This window comes from Vigna unguiculata, chromosome 7, assembly GCF_037176805.1.
Source record: "Vigna unguiculata cultivar grain cowpea cultivar isolate G323 ecotype 2 chromosome 7, ASM3717680v1, whole genome shotgun sequence".
Taxonomy (NCBI): Eukaryota; Viridiplantae; Streptophyta; class Magnoliopsida; order Fabales; family Fabaceae; genus Vigna; species Vigna unguiculata.
In genome coordinates, this window is record NC_140798.1 from 39,228,742 (window position 1) to 39,240,800 (window position 12,059).

General features: G+C 28.4%; 1 protein-coding gene across 3 annotated transcripts; it reads left to right on the forward strand.

Moving 5' to 3' along the window:
* The first annotated feature begins 3,834 nt into the window (after positions 1-3,834).
* Positions 3,835-9,793, forward strand: LOC114189735 (zinc finger protein). Of its 3 annotated transcripts, XM_028078404.2 has the most exons (6): positions 3,835-4,069; positions 5,955-6,031; positions 6,181-6,273; positions 6,763-6,850; positions 8,663-8,729; positions 9,529-9,793. In XM_028078404.2, the coding sequence occupies exons 2-6, from the start codon at positions 5,998-6,000 to the stop codon at positions 9,622-9,624; spliced, it is 378 nt and encodes a 125-aa protein (XP_027934205.1). In that variant the 5' UTR covers positions 3,835-4,069; positions 5,955-5,997; the 3' UTR covers positions 9,625-9,793. The 3 variants fall into 3 exon arrangements, with proteins under 3 accessions (XP_027934205.1, XP_085521243.1, XP_027934203.1); XM_085665117.1 differs by having other exon boundaries at positions 3,836-4,069; positions 5,955-6,273; positions 9,387-9,793; XM_028078402.2 differs by having other exon boundaries at positions 3,840-4,069; positions 5,955-6,273.
* The last annotated feature ends 2,266 nt before the right edge of the window (positions 9,794-12,059 follow it).

The window sequence follows — 12,059 nt, forward strand, 5'->3', positions numbered from 1 at the left end:
TAAAATAAACATTATTATTCACGAGATAATACGTGTTCATTTATTATATTTAATGTAATCACCTTTCAAATAATTTTCAGGTCATTTTAAAGTAATGAAAATATTAAATCGATTTAATAGAACTTGAACTAAAGATAAATATTGGAAACAAAACAAATTAAAGTCCAAAATATAAGACCAATTAATAATAGTTAAGCTTATATAGATTTAGTTAATTTATTTTTTATAATATATATATATATATATATATATATATATATATATATATATATATTAGTTTATTGTTTCTATGTTATTTTTGTACTTTTAGTTGACTTTTATATTTATAAAATATATTTTTTAAATAAGATATATATTAAAATATAAAATTATATTTAAATTCATCAAAGCAAATAAACAAATTGCTTTTGGAAAAAGTTTGAATATGTGCATTAGTTTATCATGTATGAATTTTATTTTTCAAATAGTAGCATTTGCTGTAGAAAATAAAGTGAAAATAATATATTTTGTTATCTAAAATTAATTAAAATATTGTTGGAAGACATTTTCGTAATCTTTTGTCGATTCATTAATTCTTTAATAAAAAAAAGAGCTATTTAATGTGTTTGATGGGCCATTGAAAAGTTTTCGTTTCTATAACAAATGTGTTTCATTTTCAACCATTATTTAAAGTTTTATTCAAATTGGATCCTTTTCAAATCTCTATTTCATCGTTTAATGAGTTGTTGAAAAGTATTGTAATTAATATATTACGTATCTCTACCCCGATATTTAATGCATCTGAGTTTCAATTATTGAAAAGTCTTTTGAAGTATGTATTTAGCATTGTCACTTTTGTTTAACATGAAAATGTTGTCATATCTTTTAAAAACATTTTAAATAATAAATAAAATATTTGTATTTTAATTTCAAGTATACAGACTGTGAATTTGTTCTTGAGTCTTTAGCTATATATATCTGATAAACATTAATTAATTTGGCATATTTGTTATTATAATTATCAAAATAGGTTGAACCTGTGAGTCAACTCGGTCCATTACATATTTGGTTTAGGTCAAGTTGAGTTGAAAACTTTTCACAAATTTTAATAGGATTGACTTTTGATTCGGTTCACTAAGAACTCGGCCTACCCGAATTGAACCTATGATAAGTTTGGTTGATTCACCAACCCGCAAATAAAGGGTCATATAAGTGTTTTTTGTTAAGTTGGACTTTGCATATGAATCAAGTTAGGTTGTTTCTTTTAGCTAGCACATGGATAATTTGTATTTTTGTGATTACGGTTGTATTTGGACGGTATTACAGTTTATTCAGATTTTAATTATAATTATAATTTAGTTTTGAATGAAAAAAGTAAAAAAAAAAAGAAATTGTATTTCATTTTTAAGTAAGTGAGCTCATGAGTTAATCTGTTTAACCCACCAACCCGTAGTGGGTCGGGCTTTGTTTGAATTTTTTTTGGCTCACTAATAAGTGAGTTGGGTTAGATTGACTCACTAAGTGATCGATCTGTGGTGGGTCGAGTCAGATTACTCGTTTTGATAGCTATATTCGTTATTACTAGTGCAGTAAAAAAATTTGGTCATGGTTATTTTTGCTTTATGATTTTGGTTTCACATATGAGTATATACGAATGAGGTAAAAAAGTAGTCTTTCTACCTTAGTACCGAGACAAAAAAGGTCCACATCATGTTTCAGTTGTAAAAAATCAAAGCATAAAACTATTTAAAGTTAAAAAAGTTTATAAATTGAAGGACCTATTACCTCAGTTGTTATTAGAACCAAGACATAAAACCATTTAAAATTAAAAAATTAAAAAAATTGAAAAACCTATTGTCTCAAGTGTTATCAAAACCGATACTAAATATAAAATTTATTTTTGGTTCGTCATTTCATCGTGATTTTGATTACGACAACATGTATTAAGCTTCGGTAAATAGGGCAATCGAACCACAAGGGTCGATTTAAAAGAAAAAAGAAATTGCACTAGTGTATTGTGATTGTTTTTGTCTTTTTAATTGTTGAAATATATTTTATATTTTAAAAGTAATATATTTTATATTCTTAATTTATTATTGTTGAAACCTATTAGCTATTATTATACAATTACTTGTATTTTTTATATTTATTAAATATAAATTTTAGTTAATATAACGACCTAACTAGTTTTCATTGATGATTAATATAAAATAACTATGTTGTTACCCATGCGATGTATCTACCAACAAAGGTCTTGCTAACTAGTTATATAGGGCACTGATTAAAAATAATTAATATGCATTGAATTTTATTAAAATTCATAGTTAATTGTGATATTAAATGAATTTTGACCTAATAATTATTAATATAGTTTTATTTTATTTAGATGACAAAAATACTCATAAGTGTGGTACAACCGTGTTTAATGTTTTATTTAATGTCCACTAATAAAAAGTTAAAAGATAATTAAATAATAAAAATAACTATATTTTAATGCTGTTAAAAATTAAAATATAATTAAATGTAAATTTTTTAAAATTAATAAAAAAATCAACAAAAAAATAGTATTAAACATCTAAAAATTTTACAAAAGACAAATTGAGATTTCATTGAGTTTTCTTTATTTGTCGATAATTTTTTGTAACATTTATGTTAACTGAACAAAATCTTCTATACTAAATAAATATATAATATTTTAATATCTGAAATTATTAATTTTAAAGACATAAAGTTAATGATATAAAAAATTTAATTATTGAAACACTTATTTAAATTTGTATTTTTAAAATATTTTTAATAGAGACCTTACAAATTTTAAATTATTTATTTTATGTTTAGAAAGTTAAAAGATACTTTTATCTATATAAAATCTATTATATAAATTTATATTATTTTAATTGATAAAATTAATTATTTCAATTTTTAATATAAAAATAACAAATTCGAAAGATCATTATTTTAACGTTCATAAAAACGACCTGTGTAGAGCACCGGTCGAAGGAATAGTTATTATTATAGAAATGATACAATTTTGTATTATATTGAATAGACACAGACTTTAAAAAGATAAACTAATATAAATTATCGTCTCCATTTCAATATATTTATTTTACTTTAAAGACGTGACACGAAGAAACGTGTGTGGTTCTTACGAGCTGAACTTTTGCCTGATTGTTATGACCTCAAATGACTAAAAGCCCCTCAAAATGTTTTTTCAGTTCTTGTCCACCTTCATGTCATGAAGGGTTGGTGGAGGGGCATTGTAGTCATATTGTATTACACGTGTATAAATAATAAACAGCAATAATTTTTCCAAACTCTACCATGTGAAAACAAATATTTTTCTAAAGGCTCTAAAGGAAAAATTTATGATGCGCATATATTTTAATTTGGATACATGTACTTTATAATATTTTATGGATAATAAAACATTTAATTTATAAAATAATATCTGATAATAATTTATAATCTTTATATTAATAACACTTATATATATTATTTTAATTTGAATTTAAACAATAATAATTATATATTTATTATATTTTTAAAAATTACTTTACATGTTTTAATATATGTATATCATGTATATATTATATTATTTTTAAAATATGTATCTAATGTATGAGGTATATTTTGTATCCACCGTGTATCATAAGATAATTTTGATTATTTATAATAATTTTTTTTTTAATTTGAGAGAGGAATAAAAAAACAATAAAACATGCAATAAAATTACTATTTCAAAAGAGAAAGGCTTTTCATTTTTAACATTTTTAACATTGTGAGAAATTATCATAAATTCAGTGAAAAGAATATTCTAAGAATTTATCATAATAAATAATAACAATGGTAAAAAAAACAAAAAACAAAAACTGATGGCAAGTCGCCACAGACACATGTCCGCAAGCAGGAATTGAAAACGTAGATAGTGGAGAAAATGCATGTTCTTAATTGTTGTAGCTGAATGCTTGTAGAGTCTGAGACCCACGTTTCTAAATCGGAACTTGAAATTCTTTAGCTTCTGATTCTTCTCCGATTAATCTCTTTGGTCAGCCACCGCCTCCCACCGTCACTCAAAAACATCATAAGGGTATTGCCCTGTTCCTTTCTTTGTCAGGATATCACACAAAAGTTCACATCTTTTTCTATTTTGTTTTTGTTTTATGTTTCATATGCTGGTTCTTTTTTTATTCAGATCTGGTGTTGTTTTTTCTTTTCCTGAATGCATTCCTCATTGAGGGACAATGTTGTTTGGTTTTGTCTCCTAGTTGGAATTATAGGGAATCTCTTACTTTTTTGTTGCTGTTAGCTTTGTAATTTGTGTTCTTCTCGTGCATAATTGCTAGATTATGTTGCTTTCTTGATGAAGCTGTGTTGTATTAATTGTACATTTGAAACCGACACAAGTTTTGAGCTGTATACAGTGATGATGCGAAAATTGATTTGCGGGATGTTGTCCAAATACGGTTTTTGATTTGTCTAAATTTCTGTTTCCTTTTTGTTTATATAAAAGCAATGTTTATCTGTGTTTACCTAATGTATTTCAAGTCAGGAAGATTTGGGATCTAGAAGTAGCATATCTGTGTTCTTTTTCTTTACCTAATGTATTTTATATCAGATCTGGAAGGGAGGTGGAATGAATTAATGGATAAATATTTCGTTCGTGATATTGTGTTTGATCGGAATTTGGGTATTATGTGTTAGAATTAATTAATTAATTCTATTAGTGACTCTTTTGAAGCCTAATTGTGATTTAATAAAATCTAAAGATTTATTGGTTATTATTATGGGAAGTGATAATAAAATAAAATAAAGATAAGATAAAATAAAAACTAACTTGATGGACGTTGGTTTATAAAAGAGATTGGGATTTTGTCTCTGGCCATAAGATTCTTTTCACAGTAATCCATTAAGAACGTGTGAGAAGAGTAAAGAAAAGCAAAGAGATAGATTGAGTAACTGTGGTTGAAGAGCACACAGGATTACAAATTGAAGACATATTCACAGGATCTCTCATGGATCAAGGTTAATGCTCTATTATGTTTTATCCGGTGAGAATCATAAATCTTAAAATCTTAAAGATTCTTAATTAGTTTTACATTATGGGCTAACAAATTCCCACCTAGAGTATTATAGGATACCCGTTGAAAGATTTAGGTGCCTGGTTCTTCCCTTCAATAGTTAGTCTCTGAATTTTTGGGTTACTTATCAGGATCCGAGAATCAAACTGTTGTATTCCAGTTGAAGTTGAAATATTAGGAAAAGCGTGCAACTAATTTTGTATGGTATCAGGTCGGAGAGTGGGGGGGAATGCTAGATTCACTGTAATTTTCAGGTTGTTTTACTTTAGGATTTCGGGAATGATGCTCATGTGTCTAGAATAACTTGAATTGAATGTTAATATGCATCTGCTATATTTGAACTTGTGAGACTGCACATTCTGTCATTTGTTCATTTCAATACTGACTAAAATCGGAAAACAAAGCAGGTACAGGGTGAATTGCCTTGTTTAAAAATTGTTACATGCCATTGATGACTCAGAAAGGTTCACTTTCTGCATTATCGTAAAAGACCATTACTATGTGTAGTGCACAACTTGTATAACATATGACGCAGAGGTGTTTTCGGTTTCCTTGATAATACTCCAAATTATCATAATCTTCAGCCAATTGATGCCACATTATAGAAGAGATATAATGTGGAACCAATCAGACAAAATGAGGTTTGGGGCAAGATAAGTTTGGAGTGTTGGTGCAAATTTAAAGCAATGGGTGAAGAAAACTACTGTTGCAGGAAGTTATTTATGAATGTTGTACAAATTTTGTGAAATTTACAGTTCATCCTATTTTTTCCATTTTTACTTTACCTTGTTTTAATTTTTTTTTTCTTTTTCCTGTTTTATTAGTGTTGTACAACAAACACAAATTACACTTTGCCAATTGTTTTCCTTTGAAAGTTGTTTTGTCATTATGCAGCAACAGTGACACATGAGCACCAGTTCTTTTCAAACCTTGTGACATGAAAGTTGCAATAACTGTAAGGAAGCTTGGAGGTACCTCTAATCTTTTGAAGGAAACAAGTATTAATATTTACCGTATAATTATTGCGGGGAATAGTCATTTAATTTGGATATGATGGAGTTCTGTGCTGAAAGTTCCCATTCAAATGGGAAACAAACTTTGAAGCATTCTAAACCTGCAGATGAAGTGAAAAGATCCAGTGAAAAGTCTCACAGAAGTTCTCATTCCAATGGAAAGCAAAATTTGAAGCAAACATCGAATTTTGTTAATCATGGTGAGCTTGTCATTGTAATGTTCATAATCTAGTAAGTAAATTTTCATTTTCCTTTAGCATTGTTTGTTCATCTATTCTGCTCTAGTTTACCACTGAAAAGTATTAAACTATCCAGTCATCCCATATAGCTTGTTGGTAGCTGCTAGTTACAAGGATGGTATGTAATAATTTTGTTTATCAGCTGAAATAACATAACTTGAGGAATATGGAAGGAGATTGATCCATGAAATATCTTTCCGATCTATATATACGAGGACTCCAAATATGTAATCAGATAAAACAAGCTTCAAATACCTTTCTCACCTAGAAAGAATTAAAGAAACAAATAATGAAATAGTACTAGCTTTATCATAATTTTTCAGTTTTTTTTTTAATTTATTTAACTCTTCAAATCATTATTATATATACTTTTCTATTTTCTGTTCACCTTTTAATTTTTCTGCTGTAACTTAAAGCCTAATATGGATTGATATATATATATATCTGCAGCTGCAATTGCTTGGCATGAGGATAGAAGAAAATGGGTTGGTGATAGGTCTCAACATCCACCAAGAATAGCTAAAGATCAAATTATTAGGTATAACTAAAGCCAACTTCCCTTTTTTCATTCACAGAATGATCAATCATTGTTATTAGAGTATAGTTATAATGAAAGTTTTGGAAGGTGTTTTATCTTACTTTTTGCATGAAAAAAAACAAGAAATGAAATAATAATGCTTTAGGAGGTTTTTTTTCATACACATTTTTCTAGTTTCTTATATATAATTTGCAATTTTATTTAAAGGCTAGAGTTTCTTCATTCATTCTTAAGACACAGGAAATCACTATTCTCTTCCTTGTCTTTTTTTATACCCGTTCCATGGGTGAATCCTATTCCTCACCTGATAAACCGTCCTTGCCAATGAATTAAATGTCCTGTTTCTGCCATAAGAAGAACTCATCTAAGCTGATGCCCTTTTTCTGATCTTACACTATAATAATTCATTTGCATTTTCCCTAATTCATAAATAACCAAAAAATGACACGTGTAATTAAGTTTTAAATATTTTTCTGGCACATGTAATGATTTTTAAATTACTAAATTGGATGTAAACATCAAAGTGGGTTGAAGTTGACTTATATGAGCATCACCCATTATTAGAATGTCATAACTAGCTGTTACTAATTCTGAAACAAATATCCATGACTAGAGTTTCTAAAAATAAAAAAAAATTATGATGATTTTTTGGGATAGGTTTTACTACAATAATCATTAAGACATTCCATTCACAATTTTACGTGATTTTTTACTTTAGTTTACATAATTTAATCTGAAATGTAGCTTTTGTTTTTACATGCCTGAAATGCTGTTCAGTGGTTAACAATTAAAATGCATCTGATGTAGGAATAGCTGACAGTATATAGGGCAACTCATGAAAGAAATGAAAATACTTATTACTTGATATTGAAATAAATTTAAGACTATTATGGAATTTTTTTTGTATATCTCGCTCATAAAGATTGAATTGATGAAATATACAACCTTTCTATAAACTTTCAGAATCATGAAAATACAATCTAATTATTCATATATATAGATCACATTTGATTATATATTTATTAACAATTTCTGTAATCTAATTACAGCAATTTTCAAACCAATTGGTAACAAAACTTAGATTTATCTGCGGACATTGTCCCTAAAACTACAACCTCTCCTTAAAGGAAATCAAATAAAAAATACTAACAAAGTTGTAAGGCATAATTTCATTTATGCTCTTTGATAAAGGGAGGATTGAAGAAAAGAAGCATGATATTAAGACTTAAACACCAAAGGAGGGTTCAACTGCAAACACACTTGTCTATTAATTGGGAGAATCTCAAGAGTTAAATATCAGTCCAAATAGTTGATTACACTCAAACCCAGTATTTGGCTAGGTTTTTTAGTAATTCATTCATATAGCATTCCATGCCTTCTATAGCTAGTACTACAACGAGAAACATGCATGCAGAAATTGGTAGTCAGATTCCACCTGAGTTATACCAAGAAGGTGGTTTTATTTGCCAAGTTGCATCAGACTTAAATACCGGTGGTTAGATTGCTCGAAGGGAACCATTAAAAAGAATTAAAATTGTAAACTGAGAATCCACATGAAATCTGAAATTATTGAATTTGAAGGTTTTCTTATGCTTTCTTTTGTCTACAAATATATATTTTTCATATAAATCCTCTTCAATACATGATGTTAGGGATGTTTAGTCCTATAATAGGGACAATGTACACCGAAAAATCTGTGTTTTATTACCAATTGCTTTGTAAAATCCCTAAACGTGCACTTCAATAGTTTTGCCCATTCCTTTGACTTAGCTTCATAAACAACTCTAATAGTTTTGAACATCTTTATGTCAGCTGGTCAACGTCTTATGAAGAGTTGCTTTCAACTAACGAACCTTTTGCGGAGCCAATTCCCTTACCTGTAAGATTCCTTTACCTGAAATTATCTAATCTAATGCATAAAAAATGTATGTGCTCAAATGGATCTCACAATGTAAAAGTCTATTTATGGCAAGCTTGATCTATAATGTTAACAATCAAGTTAACGCTCTCTTGCCAGTGTTTTGATTGTTGAGTCACAAAGAACTTCAATTTCTCCAAGTATCTCTTAGGCACAGGTCTCAACTAGAGTCTTAAATTTAAGAGTTAGGGCTTCGTAAAATTTCTCATCGAAACTGCTGATATGATATCGTGAGGGGTATGAATTTAAGACTTGTAAAATGCAAGGTGTAAAAAGTTGAAATGCAAAAGAACATAAAAGTGCAAATCTTATAAGATTTTATCATTGGAACAAAAGCTGTAAGATTGTTTTAAAAATGTAGTATGTAGAGATCCACTTAAGGTAAAATAAGATCTCAGGAGAAGGTTTAATAAGACTGTTGTGTTGGATATGCTCTTGCTTTTTCTTAACCAATTTACACCTGCATCAGTAATTTTATCTCAATACTTGTTCATTCATTTTGTAGCTTTACCAGCTATTACATTTTATAGTAATTCATTTGGAGCTAAAAGGACTTGTTGCATAATATTCCTTCCATGTAATGAAACAAAATTGATGGATTGGTGGTGACTTATGCAGGAGATGGTAGATTTCTTAGTCGATATTTGGCATGATGATGAAGGCTTCTTTGATTAGATTGTTGGAAGTTTTAGTTAAATGTCCAATGAAACAAGAACTGTGTAAAGCCTCTAATATGCAATGACTTCCATTGCTCTTGTAGGTGTCCGCGTGCAGTGATCATGATCGTAGAGGGAGACCATCTATGTTTTCCACGTTAACCTCAGCATCTAATCCTTTTATATGTAGAAATGGTTAATGGTTATTATTATTTTGCATCATTTATCTAATGACAAATTTCATTATATATGCACACACCCACCATAATAAATATATTATTTGTATCTCCTGATCCATCAGCAAATAGACAAGTTCAAATCCATGTATTAAATAGATGGTTTGATCAATGCTACTTTTTCATTTCTAAATTCAAATCGTGCCACAGTTGTGTTTTATTGTGACTTCCGGTGACAGATCTAGGATTTCTTTTGGTGGAATAATTAATTTTTTGTGGAAGCAAAAAAATAATATCTAAACTTTTGTAAAATACATAATGTTATGATTAGAAAGATTATATATATATATATATATATATATATATATATATATATATGTGTGTGTGTGTGTGTGCAATTTGAAAATTGTAATTGTTTATTGTAGTAGCATCATAAAATTAATACCAAGTCATTCTTACATTTACATTTTATAACATTTTACAATTATTTTAGGAAAAAATTATCAAAGCAATATTACATTTTTTATTGGAGAAAACAAAATTGTTAAATATATACATTTTGTGAGGATCATTACTCACAATTAGAGAGGATAACTAGGCGGGATGAGTATGAATTTATCTTTTTCATATTCATTCTCCAAATAATATTTACACGATTCATCCACAGCCGGAGTAAGTGTCTTAGATAAAGATTATTCTTCACTACGTTTCATAGCTGTCACATGAAGTTTGGCTTTTGTGATGCAGATCGGACAGGTTGTATTGATACCCATAGATCCATTTCGGGCCAATGTTTTCTTCTTGGTTCATTTCTTATTTCTTGGCGGAGCAAAAAGTAAAGTGCAGTCTTGAAATCTTCATGCGTACTTTATCTGAAACTACTTATGAATTACAGTGGATTGTTTATTTATTCTAAGACTTGCACGTGGAATGTTCATGATAATCAAAGCGTTCCGGTGTTTCATGAATGTACGGAACACCTTGATATAACTCTCATTTAGTTCAAGAGAAGTCACAAGTTGGATTGATGCGGCTGCTACCAACCAGATAGCATATTTCTTTACAAAGGCCTTCTCTCCAAAACCTTTCTATGAGGTACCGACTAAGTTTGGATCACTTGGCAATTTATATAGAAGTTATAATATCGGTCTGGGTGGGCGGACCGATCTATCGGCCCGCGAAAAAAAAGTATGGAACGGATATTAAGTGTCTTGGTCAATAGAAGTTTATAGTTTGTTTGGGTTGATCTTTATCTGTCAAAAAAATATAGGACAAATTAGAATATTGAGTCTGTTGGTTCATAAAAGTCCAATCTATCTGTGTGGATAGACTTACTGACCAACATAAAATAAAATTACATTTTGTGTATGTTAATTATTTTTCTTCTGAACTTCTGCATGAATGTTTTAAATTTTTAAAAACAACAAATATTATATATTTTTTAATATGTTAAAATTTGAATAATATATCGTGTATGTCAGAGTACGAATATGAATATGATAAACATGTTGAATTATCAATTTATCATCAACTTTTTAATGTTTTTGTTTAATTTTGTAAACTTATTAAAAAATTTCAATACGTTGAACATTAAAAACTTTATCATATAATTTTTTTGTTAAAAAAAGTATAGGCAAACTGGTTTACAAATTCACATTTATACAAAACTGGTTAAAAATGCGAGACGAGCCGAACCGGACCATCCTGATCCACGTTACCACCCTGATTTTACATGATACATGTACGTTGGATTAAGTGTATCTAACAATATTATTCTCCACTATATGTCACAACTTCACATGAGGAGTTTGTTACACGGTTATTAAAACCAGCCACTTTACTTGTTTGTCTGTTTCTTTGCTTTTTTTTTTTCTTGTATAAAACAAAGACTCAAATAAATATTAAATAATTATAAAAAATAATTAAATAGTTGGTTTTAAAACAAGATAAAAAATAAAATTATTATAATATTTTTTAGATTAATTAATAAATTAGACGTTTTAATAATTTAAAAAACAATACATTTATATTTCTAGTGTTACTTTATTAATCCGCTCCCATTGCTGTTTTCCAATACATTTATTTAAAAAGTGTTAACAATACATTCTGAACACAATTTTTATTATCAAACACAAACCAATTCGCTTTAAAACTAATTTTAGTAAAACACAAAGCTATGGATAAATTCAGGTATTTTATTTTTCTAGAGCTGTCAAAATAAGTTGAAACCCGCGAGCCAACCCAGCTCACCACAGGTTTGGGTTAGGTTGGGTTAAATTTTTTTTACAAATTTCAATAAAAGTTGATTTTTGACCCGGCTCATTTAGAACCCGGCTCATCCGGGTTGAACCCATGGTGAGTCGGGTTGGCTCACCAATCCGCAGATAAAAGGGTCACACAAGTGTTTTATTTTTTTTATTAAGTTGAGCTTTACATTTGGGTCATGTTAAGTTATTTTT

Coding starts and splice junctions, on each gene's coding strand:
- LOC114189735 (XM_028078402.2), top strand. CDS start 6,111: ATGATGGAGTTCTGTGCTGAAAGTTCCCATTCAAATGGGAAACAAACT. Junction 6,274..6,762: donor ATCGAATTTTGTTAATCATG/GTGAGCTTGTCA, acceptor ATATATCTGCAG/CTGCAATTGCTTGGCATGAG. Junction 8,730..9,528: donor CGGAGCCAATTCCCTTACCT/GTAAGATTCCTT, acceptor TTGCTCTTGTAG/GTGTCCGCGTGCAGTGATCA.